At 34.9% G+C, this 20795-nt stretch overlaps 1 protein-coding gene across 1 annotated transcript in view; it reads left to right on the plus strand.

The window, feature by feature from the left end:
- Positions 1-20795, plus strand: part of GBE1 (1,4-alpha-glucan branching enzyme 1) — a 258313-nt gene that overhangs the window by 174251 nt on the left and 63267 nt on the right. The window contains exons 8-12 of the mRNA XM_058570688.1: positions 1054-1169; positions 3294-3421; positions 8093-8191; positions 13830-13940; positions 17609-17780. Of these exons, the coding sequence (XP_058426671.1) occupies positions 1054-1169; positions 3294-3421; positions 8093-8191; positions 13830-13940; positions 17609-17780 (626 nt within the window). The remainder of the gene's footprint in view (positions 1-1053; positions 1170-3293; positions 3422-8092; positions 8192-13829; positions 13941-17608; positions 17781-20795) is intronic.

Genomic DNA, 20795 nt, shown 5'->3' on the forward strand with positions numbered 1-20795 from the left:
ACTCATCTTTCCCCAAAGTTTAGCTTTACAATTCTGGAGTTGATTGTGATGACTTAATCTCCACTTATGTCGGATTACTCTTTAATATATGGAAGGTTTAAGAAAATACATAGATTTCAACTGGGCTAGAGATTTGTGTACACTATTACTGCTTTTTCATTAAACTAAATGAGGTATTAAGGTCTTAAAACCATGGTTATAATAAGATAGAGAACTCAACCATAACTCTGTGACTGAGGAAAATACTAACTGATGATGCCCTCTTTTCAATTGTCCGAAATAAGCTTGTTTCGTGTGGCATTTTTAATTGAGTTATAATAGTTCTTTGTTTTCGTTCTGTTTTTATGGATGTAGGACTCTTTAATTTGTAGAACTTTTTACTTATTAAACATATGTTTTTAGTAATTAGGTCTCTTTTTTTTTTTTTTACCCCCACAAAATAGTAGTCTATAATGTAATACTGCTTATCGTGTGGTTGATTTTAAAAGTCTTTTTTTCCTGTGACTTTTTATTCTGAATTGTGTCTGTTTGAAATTGTAGAATAAGGAACTATTTTAAGCAGACAAACGTTGAAGGCAGTTTTACTACTGATAATGAAATTATATTTTCTAGAAGGAGAAACTAAATAACTGATTATATTATATGAAAAATCTTGATGAAAATTCACAGATAACTAACAGATTTTGTTTTGTTTTCTTCGGTAAGCACTACTGTGTAGTAATTGGTGCACAGTGGTTGAGGACACAGCATTGAGCAGGACAGAGTCCCTGCACTTTGGACTCATCCTACACATTTTTCTGTTTTTCTCAGACATTAAGTGATTTTGCAGCTAAAGAAGTTTAATAATTTTTCCTTTTAAAATGAATTTCATCAAACAAATGAGATAAATTATTAGTAGTCTTTTGGTTTTTATATGATATTATTTCTTTAAACATCATGGTTCCTAAGACAGAGATTTATAATTTTAACTAATACTCTCAGCAAATGATGTATAACAATTAAGGAAAACATTGTATACAGTATTCTTAAATATATATTTCTCTAATATTTTAGCTGGGAAGTTTTAAGATTCCTTCTGTCAAACATAAGATGGTGGTTGGAAGAATATGGCTTTGATGGATTTCGTTTTGATGGTGTTACATCCATGCTCTATCATCACCATGGAATTGGTAGGTACCCTGATATATTACAGACATAACTGATGATTTTATTTTATTTTTTACAGGAAGATTGTAAACAGATTTGGGGTTCAGTTACAGAAGCTCCAATGACCGTTCTTGCTGGCTTGATTTTTATTAGTTCCACTGTGTGTGTCTTGTCTCTAGTCACTTCTGATGTTTTTTTTGGCAAGAGGTTGGGTATAAATCCATTTTATCAGTAAATGAAAGATAATGATTTTCCTTGAAATATATCTACTTAATAATATGCTATCCTTAAGATGTAGCTTTCTTTTAAAAATATTTTTTAGGGAAACCATTTATTGCAGCACCCTCAGGATGTGAATGTGACAGCATTTGAAGTGAAAAATAAATAACAAAAATAATAAATGGGAACATTTGTGAACATGTGGGTTCCTTTGCATATTAAACATTGAAGAGAATATGTATATTTTAGATATAGATGTACTCAGTTAAAATTAAATTGTAAATTAATTTGTAATTAAAATATTGATCAGAGATCTTTAGTTTAAAAATTGTACAAAGTAGAATCACAGAATCCTAATCCCTCAATAGATAACATAGCGAACAATTATTATTTTTTAATGGCCAAATATTTACCAGCAACAACCAATCCAAAAAAGGGACTTTAGACTGTAAATCTTGAAAAGTGGCTGCCAAGGAAAGAAGCTATATTCAAAGCGTGCTGCTATCTGTTCTTAATCATCATGCTGCCCCATGAGATGTTCCTAGGAAAGAAGTTGAATCTATAAAACACGACAGCTTTTATTGATATCCTCCAGTTTGGAGAGAAGCTGACTTAGGGGATGAAAAAGGCAAGCGTGGCTAAATTCCAGAAACATCCTCTCCTAGATTAAAACACCTACATTCCCCTGCAGAACCTCCCTCTGCTGAGGGCTAGGTATTTTCCAAGGAATTTTGAAATGGGGGAAATGAACTGAAGTCCATGGATATGGGATATGCTTTTTATAGGTAAAGAGCCCAAGAAATAGTAAAGAAAAACATTCTGAGTTACTTAACATGTTTTCGCCCTTTGAAATGAGAGGGAAGAAAACAAAACTGAAATTGCAAAAGAACACATAATATACCAGAAAAAAATTGAGATAAAGCAATTAACATCAAGCCACAGAGTGTTTAATTTATAAAATTCAGTGATGAAGAGAAATTCATCAGGTGGCAACTAGGAAGAAAAAGCAATTTACCGCTATAGACGGAAAAAAAATGGCTGGACGCATACTACTCTATTGCCAACAACAGTGTCTACACAATTCTTAGGGAAACAAAATGTGACTCAAGGATGTGATAGTTGAATTGCCATTGAGTTATAAATTTGAAAGAACCTTCAGAATAAAACTTCCATAATTATACATGAAAACCTTCAGTGATGGAATCTAGTAAACTGAAAAAATTGAGTCAAAGTAAAGAACTTAGATACAGGGAAACAGAGGAAAAAAAGGAAGATATTGAGCACTAATTTGATTTAATTAAAAATAAGAGCAAGCAACTGAAGGAATAGAAGGTAAATGGTATAACCCAGTAAGAGAAGCATACTATAAGCAACCAAAATTAGGAGGTGGAGGAAGAGGATACAGAAAGAGTAGGAGAATGTTAAAATCTTTTTGTTGTCATAGGAAATCCATATTGTATAAATTGAAACCCATATTTAAAATAATATAAACATTAAGTCTCAATTTTATGATGGTTTTCATATTTGCTTTACTTTATCTCATTGGGACCTGATAGGAGCCAGCTAATATTAACATCTCTTTATGTGAGAAAAAAATATATCCAAAAGTTGAAATTTAAAATTCTCTTCAGTATCATTTCGCTTTATTTTTGTGCTGTAAAATTCAGTTAAAATTAAATTAAAATTTTAAATCAAAATGTTTTTGTTTGCTTTTGTAAAACAAAAATTGCATTGCAGGATTGTCTGAACTCTGAATGTTGATATGGAATTCCATAGATTTGCTGATGGTAACACTATGTGAATTCGAGGCTCATTACGCTTTGCTATGATAGCAAAACCGACATGAACAAACTAATTGGTGGGGGCATTTGTGCAGTTAAGACTTGCTTGTTAACATAATGCATCCATATTTATTTTCTGTTCTCTAGGTGAAGGTTTTTCAGGTGATTACCATGAATATTTTGGACTACAAGTAGATGAAGATGCCTTGACTTATCTCATGCTGGCAAATCATTTGATTCACACATTGTATCCAGACTCTATAACAATAGCTGAGGTAAAGCCATAACGATCTCTACCCACTGACCCCCTTTAATAGAGGACATTTGTCGGCACACAGTATCTGAATAATCAGTCTTGAGTTGTCAATAATTGCATAGCTGAAATGGCCCCCTGACTAGAGTGCAGCTACCTCGTATGGGTGGCACATTCTTTAGAATTCACTGCGCTTCTGTTAGGAGATGCTGTACACAAAGTACTTGCCGTCATTCCATTGTTAAAAAAGAAAATGCCAGTAGTTGGAAAGTGAAATACCCTAATCAGTGGACAGGTCCTTCCGCCATGAGACCTGCAGCGGAGTAAAGAATTGAATATTAATGTGTGTCTGTCTATTTATTTATTTGTTTTTTCTTTCCTGGTTTAATCATTAGAGATGGCATGGATCACTGCCCGCGAGCTTCTCTGAAGCCTCTCGTTCTGATGCAATTACATTTCTTGTTTACGTTATTGCTCTCGGATTGCCAAATGTTCACTAGTTATTCATGATTACTGAAGGTTCATGATTAACTGTCCCAAAGCTGCACTGTAATGATATAATTCGGTATATGCATAATTGACAATTCCCCTCTTTGTGATAAATGTGATAAATTAAGAAGTTTGTTAAATGCTTATGCTAATTTAGATTTAGTACTAAAATCCCTTTGGTTTTCTGAGTCTTCTAACTAAGAATTATTATTAAAATTGGATTTAGTAGGTTAAAATTGTTGTATATAAAGTGTAGTGGTTGGCATATAAAAATAGTAAGACAGTTGTAGAAGAGTCAAAGTGTGTTTTCCCATTGTTGTCATTAAGTTCATTGGAATGAATGCAAGAGGGACAGTCTCCTTCCTGTGGTATTTTTTATGTGTATAGGCTTTTTTCTATCCATTGTTTCTCAAAACCCCAAATCTCCAAGTAGGTGGTATGATTTCCTTGTTTATCTCTGGATAGAGAACAGTTACTCTTTTGGGGCCTTTTGCCTTCTAAATATCTTCTAGGAATAGAGCTATGGACCCTAAATTCCTGGAATAAATTCTTATATAGGATTTTTTAAAAACCCACAATTATCATACCATTTTCATACCTTGTATTATTTCACATGCTCTCCCTACCTACATGTGGTCATAGCTTTTAAATCTGGCTAATACTTTATGTGCTGAATATTCCTTCCTTCCTTCCTTCCTTCCTTCCTTCCTTCCTTCCTTCCTTCCTTCCTTCCTCCCTCCCTCCCTCCCTCCCTCCCTTCCTTCCTTCCTCCCTTCCTTCCCCCTCTCTCCCTCCTTTCCTTCCCTCTTTCCTTTCCTTCCCTTCCCTTCCCTTCCCTTCCCTTCCCGAGCTAACATCTGTTGCCAATCCTCCTCTTTTTGCTGAGGAAGATTGGCCCTGGGCTAACATCCGTGCCCATCTTCCTCTACTTCATATGGGACGCCGCTACAGCATGGCTTGACAAGCGGTGCATCGGTCCAGGCCTGGAATCTGAACCTGTGACCCCCAGGCCACCAAATCGGAGCCCGTGAACTCAACCGCTATGGCACCGGGCCGGCCCCGTGTGCTGAATATTTTTTAACATCAATCAGAGCATATTTTAAACTTTTATTTTTTCTTTTATGTATTTTAATTTTGTCTGTCAAACATTAAGAAAGTTAGTCTGTCAGTTATATTTATGGCAGTTCAAAGCACAGAGACATTATATGACAAATTACTACAAACAATTAATGACAGCACAAATCAAAAATGGGTACTGAAGAAAAAGAAGCAATTATTTAATACATGAAACTTAGAATTGTTACATTGATCTTTCTGTTCATTTCAAGTAACATAGTTTCTTCAGCCGGGGGGCTCTTGTCTGATTATCAGTGTTTCTACCATTGAAACTTTGAGGCTTTAGCCTACTTTATATTACTTGGTTTTAGATTTTTTTTTTAAACAAGATTTGTCTTCAGTTTATTCTACTTAAATTCAAAACTACTTCAATTTCAATACATCACTTTTCTGTCTAGTGGGAGTTTCTTCAAAATGTGGAATTGATCCTCTTGAATTTATTTTTAAAGAAAGAAATGTGGTGTAATGAATAAGTAATGTAATTTTATATAAAGTCCTAAAGTAGAAATTTGAATTTATTTATAATGACAGTTATTAAAATTGAAGGCTTTTTTTCTAGAACATATTTACCATTCCACACTGTTATATTTGTTATATTAATTAAAAATATTTTTGATTGAGGATCCCCCCCTCTGGAATAGTCATAAGTGATCTTTAGATATTAAACAAAGCTATTTTAACTTCATTTGAAACACATATGGTTGTTTTAATATACTATGTCGGCATCAACTTTTTTATATTTAAAATATATGTATTTTAGTCATCTTTATCTTTTTTTTTTCTTTTAAGGTTTCAAAATGATAGTTATTAACTTGCCATTTTCAAAAGAAAGCTACAAGTATCTCATATGCATTAAAGGGGCAGCTTTCTAGGATTCGGATTTAGGAGTCAAGGCCAGTTGGTACCCACATATTTTTCTTAGATTTTATTTCGTATCATACTATTTCCTAAAACTACCTTTAGACAAAATATAGAATGCACCTTACTGTTTTCTTGAAAAAAATTGTCTTGATCTTTAATACCAGCCTATCACCAGTCTTATGAAAATTCCTCTGGAAGGCACTGTTTCTGTAATTTGAGTGCCTAACATGGGTGCCTGATATTTAATACAGATTCAGCCAATGATTATAAGGAATTGAACTGATTACCTATCATATCTGTGAAAATGTGACATATTTTGATAAATATAACTTCTTTTAAAATAGTTTCTTTTCTATTAACCATTCATCCTTTTTCACTTTTATAAAGTACTGTGTAGAAATAAGATATTATTGACAAATATTTTCTTATGGATGTATTTCACCATGTACTGTATTTAACTGTACCTCTCTTCCATTAGAAAACAGTTAATAAATTATTTTGGAAGTCCAGAGAGGTCATATATTTCTTTTTTCCAGCGTTTTTGAGGGAAGAGTTTGGGGATAGTGTTTGGAAGAAGAAGCGTTTGAGTTAAGTCCCAGAGAGCTCGGAGTATGTGATAGTCTTTTATAGGAAGTAAGGAAAAATAATCCAAGGAAGAGTTTGGGCAGTGACATGTGTAGAAAAGCGTGTGACCAGCACAGGGAAGAGTAAACATTTCAAAGTGAATGATGTTTTTAATGCTTGAAATGAAATCTTAGAAATAATGGTGGAAAGATGTAGGTCTCTCCATTGCGCTTTCTGTGTCTTCAGTTAACAACAATAACTACATCATGTTGTCATTTCATGATAATAAATGTGTGTCTGTTTATTTAGGTCCTAGTTTATCAGTCCTGAAGGTCAAATATTGTGTGTTATTTATTTTTAAATCTTTGACAGCACCTTCATTCATTCACTCAGCAAATATTTATTGAGTTCCTGCTTTGTGCCAGGTTCTCTTCTACTACTCTAGACTCTTGGCATACCTCATGAACAACAGCAACAGCATCCACAAAACTCCTGCCCCGTGAATCTTACATTCTTACAGCAAGTGAGAAAGCAGATAATCAAATAGTAAATTATATCATCGATGCTTCAAGTATGATTGTTGAATTGAATCTTAAGCTAAAGAATTTGAGTTTTCAATTGTTAGCTATTGAAAGCTATTGATGGGCAGTGATAGGAGCAGACTCTCCCATAAGATGTTAATTTAGCGGCAGTGGGTGTGAAAAGAAACAGGAGACGGGGAATTCCATTTGGAAATATAATGGTCTAAGCAAGGAGTAATGAAGATTAAATAAGATAGCGGCTGTAGAAATGGAACAAAAGAAAGGGGTTTATTTGAAAGATATTGTGGAGTTAGAATTACTAGTACTTGGCTCATATTTTGCAACAGTTGTTATAATAATATATTTTGTTACCTTGGGGTCTTTATACCAATTTTATTTTTTTTTTACTTATCTGTTTGATTTTTTATTCATTTGATTATCACTAACCTAGTGGTGGCATGATGGAGTAGAAAGACACTGTTGAGAGGCCTGACATCTGAGTCCTGGCTCTACCCTTGAGAAACATGTATCTTTAGAGACCCTTCACCTCAATAAACCTAGGTTTCTGTATCTTATAAATGAAGAGGCTTCACAAGATAACCTCCAAGACCCTTTCCAAGTGTAACTGACTATATAAAGCCATCTTATTGCTTCACTCTTAATGTACTAACACTACTTTCCATTTCATCAGAAGCTAAGCGTTCACCAAGTACATTCCATGTCAGTGCTGTATAGGGAGAGAGCAAGTATAACAGATATATGCCACATGTATTTTTGTGTTTCTTGAAAGCAGTAGCTAATAAAAAATGTTCATACAGTAGCTCAAATATAAGTCTAGGAAACTATGTTTTAGCAATAATAGTTTTACTATTTTGTATTCTCTATGTGATATTAAGGAAAAGAAAAGAATAACTTCATGAGATTAAGTTGTCCTGCAGTAGAAAGCGTTACACAAAATCTTATTGGGAAATGAGATATGCTATCACAATTTTATCTACCCTCACAGTTATGCTCCAAAATACTCCAAAAATATATGCCTCTGTTTCTTGTCTTTATTTATTGGCTTGGACTTTGCTGTCAGAAGAATATTTAGTAAGAAGTTGAGCAGTATGAGCTGCTAATGCTGATGTACTTTGTTTTAGGATGTCTCAGGAATGCCAGCTCTGTGTTCTCCGATTTCCCAGGGAGGAGGTGGCTTTGACTATAGATTAGCCATGGCAATTCCGGATAAATGGATCCAGGTAATATTTTATATAATTTTTTTTTCTGTGGATATATGTATTATGTTGGTTTATTCGTTATTTCTTCGATTTGTTTCTTAGTTGTGCTCATTAGTTACAGATATTATAATTGAAGTATTAAATTCTCGCATTAGTGTGTTGATTCTTGTGCTCTTTAATAAGGTGCTTCTCAAACCTCTAAAAGTTCTTATTTAAAATATTCATACATGCATTATTCAGGCAAGGGGAAAATATGATTAATATAATGTTAGCTGTGTAAATGGAATTTTGCATTAACAATGCAATTATATGAAACTTTAATGCTGTATATTTAAAACACATTAAAGTTCACCAAAGCATCCATTTCTGCCTGCAAATCATCAATTAAGGTATAAGTTATTCCTTGATTCCCAGTACTTGCTTCATAGTATGGTTTTACCTCAACAGATTTGAATTCACTCATTCCTTCATTCAGCATTTAAAAGTCCTTACCATGTGTCAGGCACTCGGAATGAATAATTGTACATCATTTCTAATACTATTTTATTAAAGTTAATGACAGTTCAAGTAGTTTGGATTATATTTTGTTTCATTTAATGTTTACCTAAAAGACTAAAGTTGTTATATAGACTTAGATTTGATATAGAACATTTTTGAGTGGCCAAGTTCATAATCATAGGCTGAGTATGTGTAAGGAGTCACATATGTATCAAATAATCAGAGCTTTCTGATGAAGCCTTTCAGAGGACAGAAATGAACTGGTGCCGTGAAGTCACAATGGTAGAAATCTCTTAACTTTGCAGAGAAAAACCACAGAGCTGCCTCTGAAGGAAGTGGTTACTGCAGTCATGTCTTAGCTGTCTTTCCAGGACTCCCGGCAATTTGTGCAATGCACAACTGTGACATTAAACCTCTACCAACACGACTTCTGCTTCTCCATTTGTAATGATTCTTCAGCGTTGTCAGTTCAAAAAGCAGGTGTTTTACAAAGAAGATTAGACTTAGAAGTCAAACAAACAAACAAATGAGTTTTCTAGCTTTAATACCTAGGAAAGTCACTTTATATTTGTTAAGTAAAAAAAAAATGCTGTAGTCTTCAAGTTTCTCACCTTAGTTTAAGGTTCTTTATCCACCCACCATCTCTGACTATTTCTAGTCTTCCAGGCAGATGCTTTTCCTTCACAAGTGCCAAATATTGCCTTTTTAATCTCCTACTGAAAAGCCGTCACAGTCTTTGTGCAGATTCAAGAATATTTCTAGGTGTATCAACCTACAATTAGTTTCCAGTCAATCATAGCTCACAGTGGGATGTTCCCTTCTCTGAACAATGATGGCAGTTTCTTTTTGAATCTTGAACTTACTAAACATGTTAGTCCCTTGTCTGCCCGAGGTGCTGTACTAGGCAGTACATCATACACCTGTCCTGTGTTTAGGATATGGCCGTCCTGTCTTCTTAGACTGTAAATTCTCTGAAGGAAGATGTCATCTTCTGTGTTATGTAATTATTGAAAAATCTTTCTGCATCACCCAAGCGAGGCCCTTAGTTAATAAAACTAGGGAGAGTTAAAATAATATTAAAAAAAAAACTAAAACAAGATTTTCCTCTAGTTTTATAAGTTGTGTGTTTAAAATGCAATTCCATAAATTACTATCCTTCCCTCAAATGTCAATAAAACACACAAGAGTATTAGTTCAAATGATAGCTGTACCCAGCATGTATGTGGCCTGCATTGTTATCTTCCTGTAGGGTATGAATTAGATTAGAATGCTAGATTTCATCATGTTTTTGTTGTTCAAAAGCAAATTATTTACCATTTTCTACTTGTATTTGTTTAAAATCAGTAGTTTGGAATATCAGTTTAATCATTTACTGAACGAATATTTGACTATCTAAAATATGCCTAATTTGCTGTATCTCTTTCCATTTTATTCGATCATTTTTATTATCTAGTAACTGAAATGTTCATGTAAAGGTGATATAAATGTTTAATTGAATTCATTCATTTATCCATTAATTCCATCAAATATTTATTGTGCATCTAGTACTTTTTTAGTATATATATAGTTTTTTAATTAAACTTTTTATATTAAGGTAATTGTAGATTCACATGCAGTTGTGAGAAATAATCCAGTGAGCTCTCGTGTCCTCTTAACTGGTATCCCGCAGTGGTGACACCCAGCGAAGCTGTAGTACAGTGTCACAACCAGGATGCTGACATGGATACAGTCAAGACACAGAACGCTTCCATCACCACAAGCTTCCCTGGTGGTGCCTTTATAGCCACACCTACTTCCCTCTTGCCCCCGTTACTTGTTAACTTTGGCAACCACTAATCTGATCTCCATTTCTCTAATTTTGTCATTTCAAGAATGTTATATAAATGGAATCATACAGTATGTAACCTTTTGAGATTGCCATTTTTTCACTCAGCAAAATTCTCTGGAGAGTCATCCACATTGGTGCATGTATCAATAGTATATTCCTATTTATTGCTGAATAATATTCCATGGTATAGATATACCGCAGTTTGTTTAATCATTCGCCCTTTAAAAGACATTCGACTTGTCTTTCCAGATTTTGGCTGTATGAATAAAGCTGCTATAAGTATGTGCCTACAGGTTTTTGTATGATCGTAAGTTTTCATTACTCTAGGATAAATACCCAAAAGTGCAGTTACTGGGTCATATAGTAGTTGGATGTTTAATTTTTTAAGAAAGTGCCAAACTGTTTTCCAGAGTGGCTGCACAACTTTCCCACTAGCAACATTGGAGAGATCCAGGTTCTGTACATCCTTTCACCGTAGCATTTGTGGTTGTCACTTTTTTTTTTTTTTGGTGAGGAAGATTGGCCCTGAGCTAACATCCTTTGCCAATCCTCCTCTTTTTGCTGAGGAAGATTAGCCCTGAGCTAATACCTGTGCCCATCTTCCTCTGTTTTCTATATGGGATGCTTCCACAGTGTGGTTTGATGAGCGGTGCATAGGTCCGCCCCCGGGATCCGAACCTGCGAACCCTGGGCCGCCAAAGCGGATCATGCGAACTTAACCACTACACCATTGGGCTGGCCCCACTATTTTTTTTTTTAGCCATTCTAATAAGTGTGTAGTAATATCTCACTGTGGTTTTAATTTACATTTTCTTAATGGCTTATGGTGGTGAATATCTGTTCATGTGCCTGTTTGCCGTCTGTATATTTTGTTTGGTGAAATGTCTGTTCGTGTCTTTTGACCTTTTTCTAATTGGATCATTTCTTTACTGTGGAGTTTTGAGAGTTCTTTATATAGTCTAGATTCAACTCTTTCGTTGGATGTGTGGTTGACAGATATTTTCTCCTAGTCTGTTGCTTGTCTTTTCATCCTCTTCGTCTGGGCTTTCACAGAGCAAAAGTTGTTTACTTTAGATTTGATGAAGACCAATTTATCATTTTTTCCTTTAGAGGTCTTTCTTTTGGTATCATGTCCAAGAATTCTTTGACTCTCCTATGTTTTCTATTAAACATTTTATAGTTTTATATTTGAGTCCGTGATCCACTTTGAGATAAATTTTGTACAATGTGTAAGACTTCGCTTAAGGTTCTTTTTTACCAATGGATGTCCATCTCTTCCAGCATGATTTGTTGACCAGTCTATCCTCCTTCCATTGAATTGTTTTTGCACATTTGTCAAAAATTAATTGTGCATATCTGTGTAGATCTATACACCAGTTTCAAATTGTTGTTGCATCTAATTACCACCAACTTAGTGGCTGAAAACAACAAAAATTTACTGTCGTAGTTCTTATAGTTCTGTAGGTCACAAATCTGAAATGAGTCGTACTAGGCTAAGACTAAGGCTGCTTTCCTTCTCAAGGGTTTAGTTTCCTTGCCTTTTCTAGCTTCTAAAAGCCATCTTTAGTCCTTGGCTCATGGTTCCCTCCTCCATCTTCGAAGCCAGCAGTGTACTGTCTTCAAATCTCTCTATTACTCTGACAACTCAGCTTCCTTTTTAGAAAGATCCCTGTCACTACGTTGGGCCCATCCAGGTAATCCAGGATAATCTTCCTGTCTCAAGGTCCTTAGCTTCATTCATCACATCTCTGAAGTTCTTTTGCCATCTCAGGTAACATATTCGCAGATTCTGGGCATTAGGATGTGACCATCTCTGGGTTGCCATTATTCTGCCTAACACAGTCTGCCTTCTGGTGCCCAACGATTCACACTGCAATTATGGGGGGTGGCTAAGCACACCTGAATTCCATAGGCAAAAAAAAGTCAGCGTAGGAAGATACAAGCAGGCCTGAGCCCCATTTCTTGTACCAAAATCTGCATTAGTTTTCTATTGCTACATAACAAATTATCTCAAACTTAGCAACTTAAGACATTACTCAGTTATTATTTCATGGTTTCTTCAGAGGACATCCGTCATATTCAGAGGTGCCGTCTACACTCTAGATAAAGAATTACACAAAGATGTTAATATGAGGGTGTAGGAATCCTGGGGGCCATCTAAGAATTCTGCCAATCAGAGTGTAATTGACCCTTTGGACAGAGCAATGGGCCCACACAGAAAGAATGTGTTGAGTATAAGAGAAGAGGCTATTTTTAGGACATAACTCTGAGGAGCACCAACTTTTATAGGCTAGGCAGAGAAAGAGAATTTGCAGGATGCCTAGAGTGGTGGGAAAACAAAACAAAACAATCGAGAGTTTCACAGTGGTAGAGAAAGCATTTCAGGGAAGGGATAATGTCAGCATTGTCAACATGTACAGCAAGGATTTGCCTAAGAAAGAGCAATTACTGACCTGAGAGACAGTCGTCTGAGATCTTGGCAAGGCCATTTGCATGCAAGTGGTGGGCAGCAGAAGCCAGATTGGAGATGAGTGGCCACTGAAATGGAGACAAAAATATGTGGTCTGTTGGGGCTGGCCCTGTGGTGTAGTGGTTAAGTTCAGCATCCTCCACTTGGCTGGCCTGGGTTTGTGGGCCTGGATCCTGGGTGCGGACCTACGCTGCTCGTCACGCTATACTGTGGCAGCAACCCACATACAAATGAGGAAGATTGGCACACGTGTTAGCTCAGGGACAGTCTTCCTCAAGCAAAAAAATAAAATAAAAAGGGGGGAAGATTGGCAATAGGTGTTAGCTCAGGGTAAATCTTCTTCAGCAAAAAAAAAAAAAAAGTCTTCTGTTAAGATGATAGTTATTTCATGGTAATTAGCCTTTAAACTTTGAAATAATAATTGTTGTTTAATTATCACTTTTTAAGAATGGAACAAAACACTATTCTTGATAAATTTTTTATTCAAACCAAAAAATGTAGCAAGTAGTATATCTCTACCTTGCGAAAGTTACAGAAAAACATATTGCACAACAACCCTTCGCTGTGGTCATTAATCAGGAGGTTGCAGTTGTTACAGGGAAAAGGAGGTTGCAGAAATCCTAAAGTGCAATGATAAAACCATCTGCACAAAAGCAAACACACACACCCACAGCACTGTCATTTGGACTGTCTATATAAAAGCTGTGATTTCAATGAAAGTTTAAACAAAGGTATCTTTGCTATATAGGTGCACTTGTATCTACATGTCAAATAATTTGGATTGATATGCTGTATACCTCAGATTGGGATTTAAAGTAAGAACAATAATGGTTTGTTCAAATTATTTTCTCTCTTGCATCTAGCTACTTAAAGAGTTTAAAGATGAAGATTGGAATATGGGCAATATAGTGTACACACTCACAAACAGACGCTACCTTGAAAAGTGCATTGCTTATGCAGAGAGCCACGATCAGGTAAATGCGTATGTGTATAAATTCATGCTTTCTCGCTCTTAGTTTGTTAATGTACCTAAATACAAACATATCTAAATACAAATTTCTGTAGTTTAATACAGTTAATATAACTAATTGTATATAGCTCTATCTATATATGTCTTTATATGAAAGCTAGTCATATTTGAAAAACATTTTAAAATTATTTTGTAGATCTATAAATTCTAGCTTCAAAATGCGGTACCAGTTTTACCCTGCCAAACTGTAATTAAAAGATTATAAATGATAGTTGCAAGTGTTATTTTACATGTTTTCCTTTGTTATAATGAGAGGACTATTTGTGCTGATCCAGGTTTATTTTAATTTCCATTTTAGGTTTTCTTCTAGAGGTTTTCTTTTGTGCCTTTTGACAAGCTTTTGTCATTGTTTTCCTCAATCACTGAAATCTCCTGCTAATTGATCCCCTGACCCCCACCCCTGTCAGTGTCAGTCCATCCTCTCTAATGCAGCCGGAAGTATTTTCCAAAGAGCAAAGCTCATTTTGTCAACCCCGCTCTTCTGGTTGAAGCTTGTCATTCAAGGCCACTCATATCCTGGCCCAAGTCCAAGTTTCCACCTTCATCCTCTGCTCAACCCTCCAAGCACTCTATTCTTCAGTGCTGTAAAGTTCCCACCCATTGCTGAATAGGTCAGCTGCATTCCAGTCTTGTGTTTTTCCGCACATACGTGCAAATGCCTGCTTCACCTGGAAACTCCTGCAAAGACCTGATGCCCTGACTCAGACAGCACGTTCTTTCTGAAGCCTTTGTTCAGTTGTGTAAGGGAAAAACAGCCGGCCCCTTCTCCACGTTCTCATCATGCTTTAGGCAGACCATTTGTCTCCATCACCTTTGTGTTTCCAGCCTTAGCACTGTGACTGTTCCCAGTAGTCACTCAATAAACATAAATAAATGGGGGAAAAAGGCCATTTAGTTATTTAAAGCCATATTAATCCTCATAAATGTAAATAACATAAAATGTACTCTTTATACCTTAAAAAAGAGATCATAAAAGGTTTGAAATTATTTGCAGTATGTGTATTAAGAAAATTGAAGCTCAAACAATAAACTTCTCTATTCTTTCAGCAGAAATTGGTCATTTGAGGTAAACAGGTGGTTTTTCAGTTATCTCCTCTAACTACTAAGAAAGTGTAAGCAGACCAGAGGTCAGCTACTAATGCCCATGGGCCAAATTCTGCCTGCTGCCTGTTTTTGTAAAGTTAATTGGAACACAGCCATGCTCATTCATTTTCATATTGTCTATGGCTGCTTTTGAGCCATAACGGCAGATTTGAGTAGTTGAGACAGAGGAAGTGGCCCACAATGCCTAAAATATGTACTATGTGGCCTTTACAGAAAGTTTGCTGACTCATGAAGTAGGCATATGCTAAATATTGCATCTTCCAAATCGGGGCAGTGCTATCTTTTCAATTTAAACTGGCCATAGAGCAGATCAAATAAATATCTATGAAAATACCAGAACCAAAATGTAACAAAATAAGAAACGAATAATATTCATTTAAGAATGCAGGGACCTCTTCACCAAATATATATAACTACAGGAAAACTAAACTATCTGTGGCAATTGTATCTTTCTGTTGCAAAGTCCTAGCAGTTCTGGCACATTTTGATCTCTCAGTATATGTTTATTTTACATGAAAGAATAAATAAATGAGTGGATAAGCAAATTGAAGGTGAAACCGATAGTTACTTTCCTAATTTTCCTCCCAAAGTGTACAGAAACATTATAGATTTACCAAGAATTATTTTATACTTTAAAGATTGAGGTAATTGTGCCTCGTATTACAAATTGTCAGAAATGTACAAAAAGATGCAAGTTGCCTAGTTCTTTCTAAAAGCAAGTGTACATTGACTCTTACACCTAAAAATTATAAATATGTATATTTATAAAATTAATAATATGGAAATGTATGCATCAGAGTAAAATAGAAATACATACATGTAGTAAAAATCTAAGCAGAAATTATCAAAATAATTTTATAATAGAATCAGAAATGACAGAAATAAACACAGTTACACATAAGAATACAGTCAAACAGTTCAAAACAAGTGAAAAGGACAAATTGTTTAAGAGAGTTCTGTCTAAAAACAATTTAACAAATATAATTTATATCTTATATACGTTGTTTTTAAACTTTTTTGGCAGTGCAGCCTTATTTTCAAACTAAGCTTACATAGAACTCTAAGTTATATGTCAGACTGAAGCTGCATTTTATTGGTACATGTATGAGGGTTACCATAACAAAACCCCACAGACAAGGTGGCTGGAACAGAAATTTATTTCTCACAGTTCTGGAGGCTGGAAGTTCAAGATCAAGGTTGTCAGCAGGTTTAGTTTCTCCTGAGGCCTCTTTCCTAGGATGCAGATGGTCATCTTCTCTGTGTCCTCACGTGGTCTTTTTACTGGGCACATGCATCCCTGTGTCTCTTCCTCTTATAAGGACACCACTCATCTTGGATGAGAGCCTCACCCTTATGACCTCATTTAACCTTGATCACCTCTTTAGAGGCCCCATCTCCAAATACAGTCACATTGGGAGTTAGGACTTCAGCATAAATATTAAAATAAGTCAGAGAACAAAGAGGCTGCTTGATAAAGCAAAAAAAAATTGAACTCAAGTAATATAGATAGCAATTACCATCTAATCAAACTCTGGGAATTCTTGTTGCAGGAACCATATTCCAAGCCAGATCTTTCTTGGCCCTCAAAATAAGGATAAGACCCACAAAATGAGTAGATCTTCCTGTAAGAGTATTTTTTTTAAAAGTTATTTAAATCAAAATAGAGATTATGATAGGTTTGTAAGTAAAAACATTTTTCTAAAAATGAAAATAATTGTAATAGAATAATGAGATTATGGTTTAATCTCTATTTATGTTTTACTATATATTATTTTTTGTCAGTGAAGAATACTTTGCATTAGTTAGTTGTTTGTAACCATAATAATTTGGATTGTTAAGAAGCCTGTCTTCTGCTACTCAGGGTCTTTCTGAGTTACCTGCCCCCTTTATCAACTGTTACATGTTCATATGAAACAAACTAATTTTAGATTAAATGACAAGTGCAATGAGAAAGCAAATTTTACATTAAAAAAAAGTTGTCAACCCTCTGCTGAAGGGGAGGAGAGTCCATTGTAATATATTTAGATATATATTTAATATATATAATATGTATACATTTACAAATACATATAAGTACATATACATAAATCTAAATACATGTACATATAAATGTTTTTTAGAAACTCTTCCATTCTTTCAAAACAAAATCATGTTATGCAAACTGTTTTAAAATCTGTTTAGTGTTCTCAACATTATAATAAATATTTATTCCAATTTCAGAAAATTTGAAGCTTCAGCTCAGGTATAACCAATATTCGGGTAGCTTATCATGAAGTATCCACTAAGCTCTTTTAAAAATAAAACTCAGTCCTGAAAACAGATGTGTTGATCTCTAATATATTTTACCAGCTCACCTTCAGCATAGAAAGTAACTAATGGAAACTACATGAAATTAATACTAATGCACACCGTTTTGCACCCTGTGTAATCATGAGTTATTCTCGTGTAAATCCCAACTGCTTAGTACCTATTCTTTGCATTTATCTCAATCACTTTTATTTCTAATAGGCACTCGTTGGGGATAAGTCACTGGCATTTTGGTTGATGGATGCCGAAATGTATACCAACATGAGCGTTCTGACCCCATTTACTCCAGTTATTGATCGTGGAATACAGCTTCATAAAATGATTCGACTCATTACTCACGCGCTTGGCGGAGAAGGCTATCTCAATTTCATGGGTAAGTATGAGTTGAACACATATCCAGTCATTTAAAATGCTAACTAATATTACATGTGACATAAATCATGTAGAATATTTTGATTTGGCTGTTCAGATTTAAAATAGAAAATTACTTTATTTCTTTAATATACTTTCATGTGTAAACTGCAAAAATTAAATTACACTAAAATTATTGTTATACTAATACCTGATGCAAAAGTAGTCTAATAGCTGGTATTTTTAATACTGTCAAGAAATCGAACTATTTTTAGAACTTGACATTATTCTGAATTTAATCATTTTGAGTTTATTACTGTAGTGTTTGCAAATAAAACATAAGAAAGATGTAATTGTCATGTCATAACACATTAAGCTAGTATTAATTGGTCTTCTTTGAGGTAATTGTCCAACAGTATATTTGTATTATAAATGTGAAAACCAAGGCCCAGGATATTGTGATGAACAAAAAAATTATTTTAAAAAACTGGGAAAAATATGAATATTCAAAGATCATTGCTGTCTGAAGGATCTTGAATGATAAAATATAGAAATCGACTAATAACAGTTTTTCTGTTCTATTTGGCCAGTAATGACAATTTAAACATTTGACTTTTGGGAGATTTCACCAGCTTTTAGGCTAGAGAGAGACAGAAAGACTGGGAAATTCGTATGGGAGGCTGACTGACTTTTCTATAATAAAAGCCTTAGAGCTTCAGATTAATTCATTTCTATCTGCAAGTTTTTATAAGGAATCTCAGTTTGGACTTTTAAAAGACTCGCTTGTTTGCTAACTTGAGGTTAGGAAGCCAAATCCAATAGACCCTATACCAGATTTCACCTGCATAACCTTTGGGCGTATTCCTCTTCTCTGAGGATCACCAAAACTTGTTAATATTCTTAACCTGCCGGGAGGTAACCTTCTTCACCTGGGAGACTGCACCGTCCCAGCCAAATATCAGGCCACATTTTCTGGATTTACTTTATAGACATTTTATCCATAAGTAAAATCAGCCTCAGTTCCTTAAAGACACCTGGTCCTCCTTGGCACAATGAGCATCATTAACAAATATGGCCATTCCAGTAAGGCCTTAGTTGCACAATCAGTTTATTCAGTTGTATCCTAATAAAAAGGTGGAGTCTATGAGCCTATGTAAATAACTATATTGCCATGTAAAGTAAGGAGAACTGGGGGTTTAGTGAGAGTTTTAAATGTTTATTTCATTTACAAAAGCAGGGTTTATTAAATTGTTACAGTCTATAGATAGTTTTAAAAGAAAATCCAAGGGCTTCCTTATATATGTGGAAACTAAAACAATTTTCCAAGCAGAGAACCAAAATAAAATAAGACCTATGAGTTCATGCGGTCAGTCCTATGTCATTAATTCTTGAAGCCCCCTGCTTCCGAGGATTCTAGTAACCCTGACTTAGTTTACTGCTTTAGTCTGGAAGTTACGTAAGCGCTGTCAGCTCAGAAGCCTATACCTAAAAGGTGAGAGTGTCAGTGGTTTGAAGTACCTGAAAGAGTCCTTTCCCTCAGACTGTCCTTTGTTGAAGACAGTTCTAGCCTGTAGCATATAACAGAGCCTCCAGGCAAGCATGAGAGTAAAACAAAACTATCGGCAGAGGACAGAGACTTAATGGCCCTAGTTAATTTAATATTGATAACTTTCAAATAAGGAAAGTCTGATAAAAGTTCATAATGAGAACTATTTCCTGAGTCTTTGTCAGCATTTTCCCCAAGGGTAAAAACAGATCACGGACAGCTAGGACATTAACAAATCTCCAGTAACTTCGTAAACTTTGTGAAATATTTATATTAATATCACCTGAACTGTATGTATTCAACCTAGGGCAGGCTGAGCATCTGTTCTGTTTTGGAGACTCTTCCCATGGAACTTTCAATAATAACACAATAAATAAACATAATTATTTCTAGCATCTCTTTTTATAAGGTCTGTAAATTGACCATATTTGTGGTACCAAATATAATTTTGAGATTCTTCTTTGACATAGGACTGATAGATCTTTTGAAGTTTTATTCTTACTTTTGTCCTTGAAGCAAATGGCTTCTAATGTTTAACTCCAATATACCACACTTTTAAAATTCTTCTTGTCTCAATAGCTTATCTAAATATAGCATTTCTCTATTCACTTTAAAATCAGTAATTTCCAAATGGCTCTATAATTTCTCATTATTGATGTTGTTTGATAAAATTTAATATTTGCCCATGAGCGATCATGACTTTAAATATTTTTTCACCTTTTCTGATCATGTCACTGCCCTGCTTTATGGCTTTAATGACTACAGTGTCCTCCAGCTGACCTGTAAGCCTTGCATGAATGGTCTCCCATGGGTCTCCCCATTGATTGCTCTGCTCCAGCCAAGCAAGCCTTCTTTCAGTTCATTGAATGTGCCAGCCTCCTTCCACTCTGAACTCTCTATGCATTTTGTTGTTCTCCCCTCTTGGAATCATCCCACTCAAACCCCCACTCCACCGCTTACCTACCCAAATCCTTTATCTGCAAGTCTCATGTCCTTACGGAGGTCTTTCCTAAAGTCTCAAACTACACTAGTTTTCCCTATTGTCCATTTTTATATCACCCTGTACTTACCTTTCACGGCACTTAACAAAATTACACTTGAAAAACTATTAAATACATGACTCCCTTGATAAATCTAAAACTCAGTGAGAATAGGGGTCATCTATATCTTATTCACTATTGTGTCTCCGGAACTACTAGCAACTAGTCTGGTATCTAGGCCATCACAAGGCTCTCACATTTTTCTGAAAAAGGATATCAGATATCTACATATTTAATATGTATGTAGATGTATATATAATAGTACCTTGTAATATTTTTACCAGTAGTTCATTAGCTGCAATCACCAGTTGTAGTTTTAAGCAAAGTAATTCCTTTCAAGTGGCATATAAGAAATTAATATTTAAAAAGATCAATTTAAGAAATTCTTTAAGACCGAAGAGCAACTTGGTTGTTTACTCATGTTTTAGGCATTTTTAAACTTGTTAGTTTT

Source organism: Diceros bicornis, chromosome 27 (assembly GCF_020826845.1).
Source record: "Diceros bicornis minor isolate mBicDic1 chromosome 27, mDicBic1.mat.cur, whole genome shotgun sequence".
NCBI lineage: Eukaryota > Metazoa > Chordata > Mammalia > Perissodactyla > Rhinocerotidae > Diceros > Diceros bicornis.